At 40.6% G+C, this 16704-nt stretch overlaps 3 protein-coding genes across 8 annotated transcripts in view; 1 reads left to right on the forward strand and 2 right to left on the reverse strand.

Annotated features, from left to right (window-relative positions):
- LOC145455240 (uncharacterized) overlaps positions 1 to 16704 on the forward strand; it is a 158244-nt gene that overhangs the window by 76514 nt on the left and 65026 nt on the right. The window lies entirely within an intron of this gene.
- LOC145455879 (claudin-8-like) lies at positions 281 to 6528 on the reverse strand. Its single transcript, XM_080333906.1, has 4 exons — positions 6179 to 6528; positions 4256 to 4420; positions 2154 to 2378; positions 281 to 747 (listed from the first exon to the last, which is right to left on the reverse strand). Exons 1-4 carry the CDS (start codon positions 6453 to 6455, stop codon positions 488 to 490), a joined length of 927 nt encoding a protein of 308 aa, XP_080190032.1. The 5' UTR covers positions 6456 to 6528; the 3' UTR covers positions 281 to 487.
- LOC145455248 (proton-coupled folate transporter-like) lies at positions 8934 to 16655 on the reverse strand. The gene is made up of 7 exons (XM_080333198.1): positions 16232 to 16655; positions 14725 to 15012; positions 14497 to 14656; positions 11211 to 11408; positions 10975 to 11141; positions 9643 to 9886; positions 8934 to 9113 (listed from the first exon to the last, which is right to left on the reverse strand). The coding sequence occupies exons 1-7, from the start codon at positions 16515 to 16517 to the stop codon at positions 9035 to 9037; spliced, it is 1422 nt and encodes a 473-aa protein (XP_080189324.1). The 5' UTR covers positions 16518 to 16655; the 3' UTR covers positions 8934 to 9034.

Consider the following 16704-nt stretch of genomic DNA (forward strand, 5'->3'; position numbering starts at 1 on the left):
ACTGTTGAGTATATTCAGACTTTGCGACGACCCCTGCATAAGGCATATTATACATATACACTTCGAAACGTGGTACTGCCGAGACTAGAAACAACATCCTTTACTACCGTGGGCATTTAATCAAGCGTAAATGTCATTTGAACATTATTATATGTGACTATTTGCAAACTGCTCGATGATCGATACACTCATATCTTGTCATTGTTCAAGAGCAAGCGTTGTGCTGCTTTTGAAATAGTCAAATAATACAGAGAGCGAACAATCTGCACCAGCCACCAGATATCCGTAAAAGAGTGTATTGAGTATAAATGGACAAAATGGACTTTGGTGAAACGCAAGTATAGTGGGCCTGTTTCTATACATACGTACAAGTAGCAACGAAATGACCATGTAGTCTTCAGAACGAGATGTCACAGCATATTCTTTGAAGCAACCTGCACTTGAACGGATGCAAAAGAGTACGAAATCATCAAATAAACTGTTCCGATCACACGTAACCGTCGTCATGTCGTGATCGTGATCGTTTTTCATCGTAGGAGTATCGGTCGTCGTTATAATCGTAATCGTCGACCCAGCGAGATTTCTTTTCACTGCGACTTCGGCCACTGTGACCGCTCCTGTGACTTCTGTGAGATTTCTTGGAGGATTTGTGCCTGCTTTCATCGTAATCCCAATCGTAATCAGGAGGATATGCTTCTTCAGACGCCATCCGTACGCTTTCCACTGGTTGCGGAGGTATCTCAATTTCTAATAAAATTTATAGTTTGATTTAAAGGGGGTATAAATTTCAGTATTACACTATGTAGGCCTACAACTATAGGCCTACAACAGGGATAAGCAATTATTTTCCTCCGCGGGCCAAGTGAGAAGAAGAAAATACGTTGGCGGGCCGAGTGAAATTTTTTAGCTATACTCTCCAGCGTATTGCCCGCTTTCCTTTATGATAGTGAAAAATTTCGCACCCCCTATCATGATATCGCAAAATAATAAAAAGGGCAACGAGAATGCTAGCAACTCCAACGGATAGTGTGATGGCATGGAAGGTGATGGTTGTTGATGAAATAATTCCGAAATATCAAAGTCGGACAATTCACAGAGCAATAACTATGAGCTGGGTGGGTAAATCGCGCCTTGCGCGAAAAAAATCATTTAACCTCGGTTTCGCGCCCCCTTCAGATGCTTTCACGCCCCGGTTCGGAAACCACCGGACTGGAATATATTTGGGATAGTAGGCCTACAAAGCATATTGTCTTGGTCGCTGCCTTTCGAGCAGTGCGCAGCTTGAATAACCATGATGTTGAGCGAAGCTTGCAGTTTTTCTGAAATTCGCCTTCCCTTGACCGAGTGTCTGTCATAAGACCTACTGTATTTAAAATCCAACATCTCGGTGACATGCTATTTGAATTTCAATTTACGTCTTCCTTATTGACATGCCCATTCAACCTTTATGGCTGATAGATATGATGAGTTATATAGTCATCGCGAGCACTGATTGACTTGTTTCACGAATTCGGGATTTGGAAACGTATCACGTAACAATTTGAAACACTGGTCGTATAATGCGTAATGTGACAACCATCATCATCATCATCATCATTGGTTTATTAGCAATTTTATCAGTTCAATACACCACAAAAAATGCGATACAATGAAAAGACAGGAAGATGTCGAAGCGAGTAGGAGTAGTCTATATGGAATCGGACACCCACCTTGGCCTAGGCGATGTAAAAAGGAGGCATGCACACTGAATGAAAGTAAAGAAGATGGCAACAAAAAGGTTTGAACTAAACTATTTGGAAAGAGTGATTTCTTGTGACAATAATTGCTACTCATACTTTGCTACATTGACTTTATTTCGAATCTGGCATACGCATGCGAGGTATGTAGGAAGCGTGATCGTGGCGAATTAATTAAAGGCCTCAAGGTAATCGAATTTCCTGTTCACTTGATACAGCCTATGGTTTTATTCCACGCATCAACATTCAAAAAGCAGGTTCTATGTTTTGCATTCCAAGCATCCTCTCGCGGGCCGCACAAAATAGCCCCGCGGGCCGCACTTTGCCCAGGTCTGGCCTACATGCTTAAGAGCACTGGTACATCCCAATGAATGTAAGTCTAAAAATCCGACCGTGTCCAATTATAGTCTATCGTACCTGATATAGGCGGCTTCCATCCGTAATCATTGTCAACAGGTCTGTTGAAGCATGTGCAGCATGTCAACAGACACCCGAGAGCTATGGAAATTGCCGAAGTGATCCATCCCATGTAAATGCACGCTCCGACATTGTATTTTAAGCGCACTGTCTGATAGAAAGGCGAACTCTGTTCCTTCATCACGAGAGCCGCGTACCAAGAACAGGAGATGCACGTCAGAACTCCTGCAAATCAACAAGTCAATCCAGAAAAGTGTTTGAGCCATAGATATACTGGTGATAAGTGTGCAAAGGCGATGGACCTCTCCAAGGGTATAGAAGAACATTTTTGGATGTCAAGAATAATTACCACATAATATATGTGGTATAGTTCAAATTGACGCGACCAAGCCAATGATGCCACCTTATATACCAGTGGTTCCCAACCTTTTTCGACTCATCGCCCCCTTGTAAAGCTCGACATATATTTATCGCCCCTCCCCCCCCCCCCCCATAATTTTCGGATCCGAGAATGAGGACGTAGAAACGGGAAATTTATACAGCTCATTCTGATCGCTGACAACTTGAGTAAAAAAGGTCAACTTTCGCAGCGATTCCTGAAAATCCCGGAATCGAAGGATGGTTTATGCCGAGTTTCTCTTTCTTAGTGAACCTTCGCAGCAGTTTCAGAATAATCCGTTTTTCCCGTGTATTTTGTGCTGGGATACAGGATTGAATAATGTGTTCATATTGAAATATACCCGAGCATTTTCGGTTGACACTCGTCAGGGGTAATCGTTGGCAACTCATAGAGAATTCAATTGTATATTGAGGTTCTATACCTCCAAGAGTACCTTGTGTCACGAACGAAAGATTTCGTCAAAATATTTCACAAGAGGTGTATGAGCACAAGTAACGTCGTACATTTATACTGCAGTATAGATTAGGGATGGTGTGAACCTCTGAAAGGTTCAGGTTCGTGTGAACGCGAACCTTTTTGAAAGGTTCTGTGTGAACACGAACGTGAACCTCATGACGTCACGTGACGTCATATTGCTAATTCCAACCCTATATTAATGTACATGTACGTACACGATACCTAGCGACGACTCGGGCCACATAATCCCCCAATGCGGAAGTACATACTGGCGTTTGAAACGTCGCTGAATGTATCAACTGAGGCAATCAAATGATATAATACTTCCATAAAATCAATATTATCCGTCGCTTTGCCAACAACTTCGACGAGGACTTATTAGGGAATATAAGAAACACCTTAACGGTCTTGGCCAGACCGGACAATGTATAAGGCGTCTGAGTATTGCTACATTGGTTTTGAGCAGAGTGTAAAACAGGGTTTCTATGCTTGCTACCGATATTATCCCAATAATAAGTTATACAGCAGTAGCCAAAACCCCCAATCAACGTATGAGGTCAAGATTGATTGGTTGAATAAGCATCATTCGCTGACTACTATAAGTGTATTTCGCTCGTGACGTTGTGTGATTGCGAGTCGTGCTCACAGCAGAGAGTCGCTAAATATTCACAATCGGAAAGCTGGATATTTGGAGCAAACTTTTGTAACAAAGCAAGTAAAATCTTTGAGACTGTCAAGGTGCATATTCGTCTTGTGTTGATTTTTTCTGCTGCCAGCGCCATGCTTAGACGGACCGGCCCGCAGTTGAAATGCAATAAATTCGTACCAAAGATGTCATAATAAAGTAAAAATTGTAATGTATTAAAAAGGTTCACAGTGCAGAACCTATCAAGGTTCTGTTGTGAACGCGAACCTCTGAATTTCCGAGGTTCACACACAGAACGCGAACGTGAACCTCACGTTCACACCATCCCTAGTATAGATGTAAAAGTGGTCATTTCCAAGTAATTTATAAAGCAAGTATTCCAGACCTAGTTTTTCCTAAAAAACTGGAAACTTTAAGTGTTAGATCTCAAATCATAACCACTGGAGTTAGTACAGTTCAAGTAGGCAAAACCTACTTGGTGTACCTTGAAAAGTAGGCGTACATCGTTACTGACCACTTCTTTATATAACTCGTATACATACAATGGTAGGATTCTATCAAGCTATCCAATAGTAGCTCCATCATGTAGTGCAGGCCTACCTGTAACGAAATGACATATTCCTGCAACAGCATTCATCCAATGTTTCGCCTTCCCGCCTTCCTTAACCATCTTATTACAATGCATCCCCGCAGCAGATAGTCCGAAGCCAGCGAGAGCTGTCACTAGAGCAACAGTCATCAGGGTCCTGTAAGCTCCGAGATACGCTGAAATACAGAACCAATATACATTATAGATTATAAAATACCAGTATTGCAATATCTGTGTTCAGTACGTTATAATGAATCTACGACTTCACGCCATTGATGAAATAATTACCGACCACCAAATCTTCATTTATCCATATCAAACCCATCATACACTCATAGCGAAAAAAGTGTGCATTCACACGCGTGTATACTGTATATCACCCGCGATACGAGTGTGAATATACAGTTTATACACCCGCGATTCCCCGAAATCAGAACATATCTCAGACTTACATCGCAGTATAGAAATCAAACACAACATTTTAATCCAAATGATGCTTGTACGTAGGGACGCAGGAACGTAGGATTTGTAACCGCTAAAGGGGTGTAGTGGGTTCAGTTCATGTTTTCCGCCATTTTGTCATATATAGGGGCGGTACACGATAAATCTCATAAGGATTGGTGTATTTGACTCTTTTAGACACTACGCTAAGGGTGAAAGTAGGCGAAACACACCATTTTCGTTTACGGTGTATGTTGGCTAACGTCATTGATTAGTGTTATTGACAGAGCATACCATGTTTTCCTTCGCATAAACCCCGCCCAAGGAATTCATGTGCACGTTAATTATTGACTTCGAAGCCATCATGACTCACTTGATGATGCACAAGCTGTATGTTTATATAGTATAGTAATTGACGAGCCTGAATAGAATTTATGTCATTACTTGCTACGACGTCACACAGAAGAATTTTGGACCTCACTGGATTAAAAATTACATAATTAAAATCCGACACTATACAAAATCTTGATCTTTCCGATACGCAGATAACCTAGTGCAGGTACGAATGGAAGTTAATGCGATGTACTGATCAGAACACTGTCGGTATAGCAACTGATGCTATCAAACACAAAAATTAATACAATCAGATCAATATGCTTCGAAAACGAAATAGATTGTAGTAATCCATCATACAAAATCTTTGTAAAAAAACAATACTCCTATAGGGCCATTCCGAACTTGGACTACTGATGTTAACATCACCACCTCCTGAAATTTCCTGCAATTTTGTGGATGCGTAGACCGGTAGATGAGCTAATTCTGAACAAGATGAACTTTATTTTATGAAAATTGGACTTTCGGGTGAAAAGTTATGCCATTTTGAAAATTGACAATTTTCTGCTCATTTTGGGTCTGCATAATTTAGCTTTTAACAATGTATTATTCAAATCATAAACCTTTATCATCAAAGCAAATGACCACGTATATACAACAGCCTACACTTTGTTTGTCTGTTATTATGGCACATGGTCACGCGATAGCAAATAATGACTTGTACACTGAGATGGTCAAAGTAGTCTTGTTGGCACTCAAGTAGAAGCAGAAGTAACATCGTAAATTTCCACTCGAGTAGAGGTAGAAGTAGCGATTTCAAAGTAAGTAAATAAGTCTAGGTATTTTGGGCCTAGTTTTGTCTGGAAAACTGAAAAATGTCAGGTAGTCTAAAACATAAGTATAGCGTGGGTTGGAAAAATCCTTTTGAAGTCAACCAGAATATTTTCGACTGACTCTCATCAGGGGTTCTCGTCAGCGACTATAGCAGACAATTCGAGAGAACATTGTATATCAACAATCGTACCGCCAAACATGACGAGTGTCAAGCGAAAATATCCGTGTTTATTTCAATATGAATATACTATTCAATTGTACATTTAAGTTTTGAACCTACAAGAGTCTCTTCAAATAACTGTGAGGTTTTCGACTAAAATCCTTACCGTAGACACCATACATATAGTACACTGAATCTTTTCTCGAAGGCGAACTGCCCGCGGTATCCGACTCTCCGATCTTCCCGCATTGGGCCGCTTTACTGTAAAGCGAGAAGCATTCTATCCACAATCCTTCGTGTCCCCAGATGTTAGCTAAAGCCTCGGAGCTCGCCGACACTTCCGTTTGTCTCCAGTATGGGATCGAGTACACGATTATGAATAGAAAGAGATTAACGGCTCCTACTGATACAGCAATCAAACGAATTGTGGCGAATGATGCCATATTGAGTTAATCTGCAATGTGTACAGCGTAGTTTAGGATTCATAGCCATCACGACATGCCTGGCAATGATGTCAGACTAGGAATTCCATCACAACAATAATTGGGACATATACTAGAGGAGAAATATATTTAAACAAAGAATCTTCGTGGTATGTATTAGGGATGGTGTGAACGCGAAGTTCGCGTTCGCGTTCTTTGTGTGAACGACGAACGTCGGATATTTTGAGGCTCACGTTCACAAACGAACCCTGGTATGTTCTTCGCTATGAACCCTTTTCATATATTACAATTTTTCACGTCATTATAACATATTTGGTTGAGATTATTTGTATTTAAATTTTAGTCCACTCTTTGCATGGCGCTGGCTGCATAAAAAAATCAACACTGAGCGAGCATATACCTTGCCAATCTCAGAAATTTTACTTGCATTGTTACAAAAGTGTGTTCGAAATATCGATATTTCCATTTGTGTATATTTAGTGACTCTGCTGAGAGCTTGACCCGCAATCAAATCACACAACACCAAGGGCAAAATACGCTACATGCTTGTAGTCAGCGAATGGTACTTATTCAAAAAATCAATGAAATTGATATAATGAATATATCGTTAATGTCTGATGTAAGCAATCTAGCAGGCGTACGGGATCCATCTTGATTTGATGTGTTTATTGCATCATAAAAAAATGTGCGATTGGGGTGTTGGCTATAACTTGAGAGTAACGTCGGTAGCAAGTATATAGAAACCCGTTTTACACTCTGCTCAATATCAATGTAGCAATAGTCAAACGCCGAATACATCGTGCGGCCTGGCCTAGACCGTCAGCCTATACTCTCTTGCAAGTCCTCGTCGAAAATGTTGGCAAAGATATTGATTTTATGGAATTATATTATTTGACTTCTCCAGTTGATACATTTGGTGACGTTTAAAAATACAGCATGTACTTCAGCATTGTGGCATAATGTGGCCTGAGTCGTCGCACTATATAGGTGTCGAGAACATGTACATTAACATATCACTTGGTCGGATTTATACCCGATTCAGATTCGAGTAACACGAGGCATTGTGTCCCACCCTTTCTATAATAGATTCTATGTTTTCGTGGTTTTGATAACACTTTCACTATAAACTTGCGGTCTGCGGTAGACGTAAAAGATCTCCAATATTCATAATCCACAATAAATACCCATCAGGTGAGCAAGAAATACGCATTGAGCGGTTTCTAAACAGTGTTCCTGACGGATGGTATTCATCAGCCATCTTTACTAATCGTACGGCGTCGTCCAATAATCGTCTGATCCTATATAGTCTTGTTTTCATATAAATGAGACCATATTCGCCTAAAGTTTCCTCTTCGATCAAAACGGGAGCCATCTAGCAAAGATTAGATACTGGATACAACGATATTGGATGGAGCAAACTATTCTGCACTAGGTGAATGGTGGTCCGGAACTTCAAATATAAGCGAGACCCTATTGAATGCAATGAAAGAGTTCATTTCAACCTTGATTTCTCTCATCGCCCGCCTCCCATGTACAGTAAATCTTGCCTATACAGAGCCGCTAACAAACGATTGCTATCACACTATTGGAGTTTCAACAACCAATGAATCACATCACTGTCACTGCACCCGCACTGTACGATAAGATGACTTGCTCATGAAAATTATGAAAATCCCAGTGATTGAGAGACCTAACGGTCTAGTCCAGACTAAGGATGCTATAGTAAAACGAATAATAGTCTTTGTGAAAGTTTGTCGTTATACTGTACCATATTACTCCTGATGACCTTAGTTCCCCAATACATTCATACCACTAGATTCAGAATCGCCACAAACCCCCTAAAAATCTATATATCGTATCCGGTGAAAGCTTTCAGATAATATGAATTGTGTAAGCCGCTAAACTCATTCTGCTCTACTCCCCCCGCTTGTATCTACTCGGTGTTGTGTTATGGCTCGTTATCAGTTTACCTTGAGCGGGAGAGTCAACGAGATTGGTAAATATAGGTTGTTTACCCTGTCCGTGTAGGCGTATATTTCCATTAACGCTATCATATAAACTATTGATCCGACTGAAAGAGCAATTGATTGGTACTAAATGATATCAAAACCGTTCGATTCCAAAAGTTGAATTCACATTTCCCATGCCCTTCTGAACTCCTTGGTTTCACTGAATGGAGATGCACTATTGAGACTATGAAATCTCAGCGTCCAAAACCTCACTTTTCGCCCAATGATCTAATCGAAGTCGAGATTACGAAGACTATATATGTATAGTAATAATAGTCATGGGATCGACCAGAAAACAACTTGGCGTACTCTAAGACCAAGTTAGGCAAGGTGTATGCTATGCTTTCTGACGCCACAATGCAATTTTATTGGGCAATGATGTTGTCAGGGATATCTAGAACTAGATATCGCTGTGATGTTGTGAGTACTACATTTTCTGACTGCCAAATAAAATGCGTCACAAAATGACTCTCAGTAATTACATTGTATTTTCACACGTTAGCATTCGGTAGATTCCAGCTGACGGTTCGCAGATAGCTCTTAAATGGCACAAATAGAATTACGATTCCGTCACAATTTATCCTCGTCAGTCGAAGAATATTCGTCAGGCAGAGTGAGCAGGGAGTGCTTCGATGTAACGTACGCAAATCTGAAAAAGGAAAAGCATACCATTGAACAAACCTGCTAATATTTTATTGTAGGAAATATATATAGCAATAGTAGGCTTACCATATTTTGGAAATCTAAATAGAGGACACTTTTTCAGAAATTTGAGACTTGCAAAACCGGAGAAGAATACTCAAAATTCGGTGAATTGTTCCGACTTTGTCATCGGTTGAATAAAAAAAAAAGAAAAAAAGGTCATCTTTTACCGTTTTTCTCTCCACATTGCAAAAAAAAAAGGTCAACTTTTCGCTCAGAGCTCAAATCGCCGTTTTTCACTCCGAAATACTCGCCGGAGCGTCATTTCTGTGCTACTTGGGCATATCACTCGCTAAATTTTCAAAATAGAGGACAAAATATCAAAAAAGAGGACAAAAGGGCGTCCTCCGAGGACACTTTCAAAAAAGTTAAAAAAGAGGACAAATCCTCTTAAAAGAGGACGTATGGTAACCCTAAGCAACAGACTTTATTTACCCACATCAAAATCTAATGTCAAAACAGTGCGTACACCATACCTGTATAATACACCGAATATGAGTATTAGCACAGGAGATAGAAGAAAAGCAGCTCCTGGTAATGCAGAGTCGATGGTAGCAGCAAATACACTATTGAACAGTCCCGATGCAACGATCCACGAGATGTTGCCGACGCACGATTGCAGAGCGAACACCGGGCCGATCTCGTCAGTCGAGACCACCCGAGACAATTGACTTCTCAATATTGGTGATGGGATCAAATACACCATTTGTATCACCAAAGCTAGATGAAAACATTGAAATCATATAAGCCAATAAATCTTGCCACTTTAAACAGAATGAGTCAAGATTTTTACAAACTACTGGATTTTCAAAATCGAAACTAGAACTAGTACTAGCGACCTTTAAAAACCGGCAAATAACTAATTATAACACAATTGAAAATAGATTCAATTCTGAAACCAATCAGCACTGATAAGACGAATTACTGAATTGAAAATGAGATAAGAATCATTGGAGATACAACCGGCATTTCAAAAGGACGGGGTGTAGAGTTTCCAGTAGGAGGCTTTCGACCTCGGAAATAAGGACACTTTTTACAAATCACAAAATTTATAATATCGGACGAGAAAACGGGTGTGTTGACTAAAAAAAAGGTCATTTTTTAAACTCAATTTCCGAAAGACCCGCTGCGATGTCCAGATTCCAGATTTCGCGTCATTTATGGCGTTTTTGAGCTGCGCCTGTTCAATCGCCTGGATGTCAGAGCTATAAGGAAGACTCACTGCCAAAAAGGATGAAATTTGGGCGCCTTCGGAGGACATGTTCGATGACTTGAAAAAGGAGGACGTATATGGTCATTGCTCGCCCTACTTTGATGGGAAAATACCCCTGTTTAATGTAATTTTGGACGTGTGGTAACGCTACAAAAACCCACCCCTGGCTACGCTACTGTTAGCAGTACTGATTCTGAGCTATAGGATTGTGGCTGCAAGAACTTCAGACAACAGAACACCGGTATCACTATTCACGCCAAATGACGACAAGTGTTTTCTAGCTGCTCGGCACCTATTTCTTTAAATCCGCAATTAGAAATAGAACTAGAACTATTCATTTTTCAAAATCCGCAACTAGAACTAGAATCCCACAGAAAACCAGCGGTTATAGTTGACCCTCAAGTTTGTGTAAGTCTGAATGGCACCAATTATCATGGAGAATTTCTGGCTACACAGTCGTAATGGCGTGAATCGAATCGACCAGGGTGCAGTATAAATTCTACCATTCATCATCCAAGTTCTTGGCCGACAATATGATTTTTTTGCGAGTACAGTAAACTAGATATAGTGCATCTGCTTCAGACGTAGGCCTCACCGAAGTAAATCATCCAATCCGATACAGCAAAAGCGAGAATGAAGCATGATACGAAGTTGGATGTTAGTCCAAGAATAATGAGTTTCACCTCGGCAGTCACCCCAGTAAATATCTTGACCAATGCCAAGATGACGAAGTTTCCCGATTGTACGATCGCCTGTGATATCCTAATTGGGAGGAAAGTGAAATAGAACATCATTTATAGGTAAATACATCCCGATATGCATATCCTATACCCAACTTGAATCGGATTCCAACAGAACGGTAAGCCAATTTCGTAGACGACCAGTATTAGAGATATCCCGGCTATTGATGTGATAATGACGAAATAGGAGGCGATATATAGAATAATGCTGATGTGTCTTCGCTTGTTGATAGGCTGTGGTTTCAGTACCTCGTACATGTGAACAAACGGTTCTTTGGTGAACAAATACCTAAAATCGAAAGCAATCATGAACGAAAGACTTTATATCGGAGGTTTTTGACCTTTTTAGGTGGTTCATCTCTTTAGAGCAGTAGTTTCCAAAGTGGCCGCCAGCGCCCCCTGGGGGCGTTTGCGAGCATGAGGGGGCGCTGGCCTCGGAAATGGCGATTGGGGGGGGGGTCTGGGAGAAAATGGGGGCGTTGTGGGTTTAGAACGCAACTTCTGCGTAGTGTTGAAACGATTGATAAATACAGCAGCTAAATACGTAACAAAAATGCAAAATCGATTCAGTCAGCGCAATTTAGGACCATCCGTCTAGGTCAGAGGCTCTCAAAGGGTGGGCCATGGCCACAGGAGCATTTGAGGTGGGCCACAAAGTTATTTAGAAAATTTTAGAATCAATGTAAGTTTAACTATATTTGTTATGTTATTCGCTAAAAATATATTCATATTATCTAATTATACGTTGGCTACGTAAAGCTTTTCATCCGACTCTGATGAGACGTGGTGGCACGTATGGAGTCAGCATGTACAAGTCCAAAACGGGAGGGAGAAACGGCGGCTTTTTCCACTGGCTGTGACAACCTACGGCTAACAGCAACTAAAATAACTTCGAGTATATAATAACTGGAAGGTGTTAAGGGAATGCTGAAGTAACCAAGTATTCCGGCAGGCTCATATGTCGTATGCCGTTGAAAGGGGTGTGTATTAAACTCGGAATGAAGTGTATTTGATGTATAGATTTAATGTACTTAGGCAAGTCGTATTATTGTAAGATAAAAATAGTCATAATTGCAAATTATTAGCAACTTCTGGTGGAGGTATACTGCACTACCACAACGAATCGTAACGGATTGAGGATTTACCGGAGCGCATTAATCTTTGGAGTCGGTTTAAAATGTCCGCCCTGATATCATTGTACGTAATGTAAGAGTCACATGAATTGATTGTATCATTGATTGAATATTCTGACATCGCAACTTCAGTTGGTTTGGTACAATATGTGTTATTGCACGCATATTAAAGAAAATCTTTCTCCACTTCTCTGTAGTACCCCATTAATCCCCAATAAATTGTTTGAAGCTGACCCAGAATGATTATATTATTCCCCAAAATAGTGGAACTAAAATCCCAATCATACAGTGGATGCGTGGATTTGATCATTTTGTTTCGCGATGCGAATGGAGCAGCGGAAGATCATAATATACACAGGAGTCTTAGCCTATGATCTACCAAGGCCGTAACTGCTGCACCGAAACCCCCAATTGCGGGACCTCGAAGGGGCCCAAGATTATTTCGTTGGTCGTTTGTTGAAGAATATTTATTCGACTTGAAAATTTTCGTCGCGCTTTGCGCGATTTCATTGGCCGAAAGGTCCACATTTAAATATCATCAGTAAATTAAGAGAAAAATGCGTATGTTTCAGAGAAATAGGCATGTCGGCGCCGTCGATTACCACGCATTTAACAGGATTATGACTCCAAGATAAGAGGTGGGCCACAGCACATTTTCAAACCGGAAAATGAGCCTCGGCCAAGAAAGGGCTGAGAACCCCTGGTCTAGGTCTATTCATTCAGCTGTACCGGAGCAGTCCATTGTTTCTTGAAAATGTTGATTCTGTCCATCAATGGACTAATTTAGCAGTCGTCAGAATCCCTAGAAGCGTGGTTCATTGTGTGCTGTAAGAGCTACGAAATATGTGAGCAGTTATTGCCCATTACAAGATGTGATGGCTTTTGAGAAACTATGTTGCGTGATTTTAATTTCTGTTTCAAACGATCATGGATATTCCACAATGCTGCGACCGTGGCCTTCGACACGGCGTTCTGGTTGCGAGAAACGATATCGCTTCTACTTGACGGGTATATTTTCCAAAATTTATGAGTAGAATCCATTCTCAGTAATGATGAGACCTGAAAGGGGAATACGACACTGTCCGGATTCAGTGATTAGCCCGTGATATTTGAGCGAAATTTTGCGACGCCTAAACTGTTCCACTTGTCAAGATTGCATGAGCTAACGTTCCAGCTCGAATACCCGATTTTGATGGATAAACATAATCAATCATCTCAGAAAACTGCACAAGGATGTGCTGATTTGATTCCAGGATATATTCCAATTAGAAATTCCGTACCGGATGATCAATCCATTCTGTAAACTTTCCGAACATGAAATGATTGAAGAGGCGATTATATTGCAGTGTAGAACATTTTTGACAAGATAGCGTAATGGTGAAGCGTCCGGCTTCTTGATCGGTAGGTCGTGGGTTCGATCCCCGGCCGGGTCACACCAAAGACCTGATTAGTAACACTGCAGGTATCCATGACTTCCCTGCTTGGCGCTCATGCATTACTGGGATAGCGTTAGAAAGCCATTAATGGCTATATCGGCACCTGCGTTGTGCAGCGGGATTTGTACATCATGCACTCATGGTATGCATATGCACAGATCGTGTGTATGTATTTCATGAGTCGGTGTATATGCCGCAAAACACCAAGGACAAAAATAAACTACGTCCTTACCTTTCCTTTGTGTTGGTTTGGTTTTTATGACTATAAACAAAACGAGAATTTGGGGTTCCCGAAGGCTTGTAGAGCAGCGTGAGTGTTGCACGGGTTAGTAAAGGTTAAGAACCATTGTTTTATATCAGTGGTTTTCAAACCGGGGGGCGTGTTAGCGTCTGAGTGGGGTGCGAAGCTGCGGTCATATGAAAAAAAATCGCGCTAGTGGCGCGATTTTTCTTCAATGCATAGTTACTGCTCTGTGTATGGTGCTAATTTTATATTTGAGAATTCCTCATCAACACTCATAACCTTCCATGCCATCAAACTATCCGTTGGGATTGCTAGCATTCTGGTTGCATGCTGTGATATGACGATAAGGCGGACGCGGACATATGGACATGGAACTCTATGTCATAGTTACTAAATTAATGATATGGCATCCGCTATGGCAACCCTAACATACGGGAGAAGCCGAAGTTATTGCGATTGTTTAGTTGCAATGACACTACGGTATGCCAACTTTATGACTATACCCACCTGATTTTGATAATCAGTTTAGATTATCAAATTCGTACGCTAATTTAAGTTCCTTACTTCAAGTTTGCGAACCAGTTCTTGTCGTCTGCATCTATCCGGATAACCACGTAAATAAAGTTCAGTACGGTGAAGGCCAGAAGATACCAGAATGGAGTTACGAAACCTTTTCGGTCCAGCCATACCCCGCCTGATAATCCGGAAATCAGACCGCCAACACCTACAAATTGTGGCATCTTCAAATGACAATACTTATGCATCTCAGTGTGGATATTTCGCTATATTTACCCGCACAAGTTTCGATAACGGTAATCCTAAACGTCCTTTCCTTCGGTTTGGTGATGTCGGTGATGTAGGAATACGAGCAAGTCAACAAGGTAGCTGAATCCCCCAATAGGCCACACAGAAAGTGGCCGATTATTAGATACGGGACGGGCGCGTTCAAGTTGATCACGATCACGTATCCGAGGATCAGAATCACGAAGCCAAACGAGGAAGCCAGGATCGGGAATTTTCGACCGAATTTGTCGCTCCAAGAACCCAGCACCACGGTAGAAAATATTGCAGGAACAAATGCTAAAAAAGTACATCGCGAATTCAGTGGCTCTACAATATGATGATGTGCAATATAATCTATGAAATACGAACGAGATTCAACTGTCATACGAAAAAATTCGATCAAAAGCGGACTCGGACAACTTGGTAATTCTATTCGCGTAATTACACAAATTAGAGCGAAATTATAATAATCTAATTCTAATTTGTGAAATGTTTCTATGTTGTCATTTTAATTCTAATATAAATTACGGTTTTCTGAAAATGCTATGTACAGTAGGGCTCTTCAAAAATGACTTTTTTTCTCAAATCGTACTGGCTACTTGATAAAGTTGTTAGGTTACCTAATTTAAGCCTACACACAAAATTTGGTTCAATTCCAGCCAGTAACCGCTTTGCTACAGGAGAAAAAAGTTTCTATTTATTATATAAAAATAAATGATAAAACTTTTGAAAATTTTCTGTTCACCCCATGAAAGGGTTGGGCTGTCTATAGAAACCATGCTCCCCAAATTTGGTTCAATTCCAACCAGTGGAAGCGGAGTTATTGCCGTCGAAAAATTTGGATTTGAATAAAATAGTATTTACGGTGAGCACAACTATAATAAATAAACAAAGAATCGGTCACCGTAAATACTATTTTATTCAAATCCAAATTTTTCGACGGCAATAACTCCGCTTCCACTGGTTGGAATTGAATCAAATTTGGGGAGCATCGTTTCTATAGACAGCCCAACACTTTCATGGGGTGAACAGAAAATTTTCAAAATTTTTATCATTTATTTTTATATAATAAATAGAAACTTTCTTCTCCTGTAGCAAAGCGGTTACTAGCTGGAATTGAACCAAATTTTGTGTGTAGGCTTAAATTAGGTAACCTAACAATTATATCAAGTAACCAGTACGATTTGAGAAAAAAAGTCATTTTTGAAGAGCCCTTTGTACAGTACAGAATGAGCCAAGCTTGGTGCACAGACATCAGAAATTTGCCGTTGTAATGCTTTATGAGAAAGATCTCTGATTTGATATGAACTGAACTTGATGTTTGTTGTGTCTCCTTCCAATAAAGGAAGTTATTTACCGCCTTGCTCGACTGCACCATATTTACACTGATACACGAATATACAGAAACTAGAAATGTGATATCGTTACAATATTATCACTTCTGTTGTACCAGTCTAAAGCGAAAACCTATCACGCTGATATATCAACAAGTAGGCCTATATGTTATTGGACCTACTTGCAATCGATAAATAAAACACCCATGACGCCGTCTCAGCAGAAACCTTCTGGAAGAGCAGGTAATCAGTGTCTTCAGGGTCGTCCACCGTCTCATTACATGATGTCTCCCTGCTGGTTTGCGTCAAATTGTAATCCTGGGCAAGCCTCAGAAATATGTACTGCTTTCCCAAAGTGGCGTACAGATACAGCACGAATAGAGATACTGTCACTGATGGCTCGACTGTTATGTAACTGAGGGCGCGCAAAGTCTTTTCGTAGAATGAAGAGTCTTTCGATTTCGCCATGGTCACTAGTCACATACGTTTTATAGCCTGATTCTGCAACCATCCACGGAAGCCTAGGCTATTCGCAAACTCGAGCATCCATGACGTGATGAATTGCAATGTTAGTCCAAACCGACCACCAAGATTATAATTTGTCACGCGTTGCTCCTATATTTTGTTTGATCGTCCATAAACATTGTGTTTGCGA

The sequence above is a fragment of the Botryllus schlosseri genome, chromosome 14 (assembly GCF_051294905.1).
Source record: "Botryllus schlosseri isolate E-star chromosome 14, Bs_hap1, whole genome shotgun sequence".
Classification (NCBI taxonomy): Eukaryota; Metazoa; Chordata; class Ascidiacea; order Stolidobranchia; family Styelidae; genus Botryllus; species Botryllus schlosseri.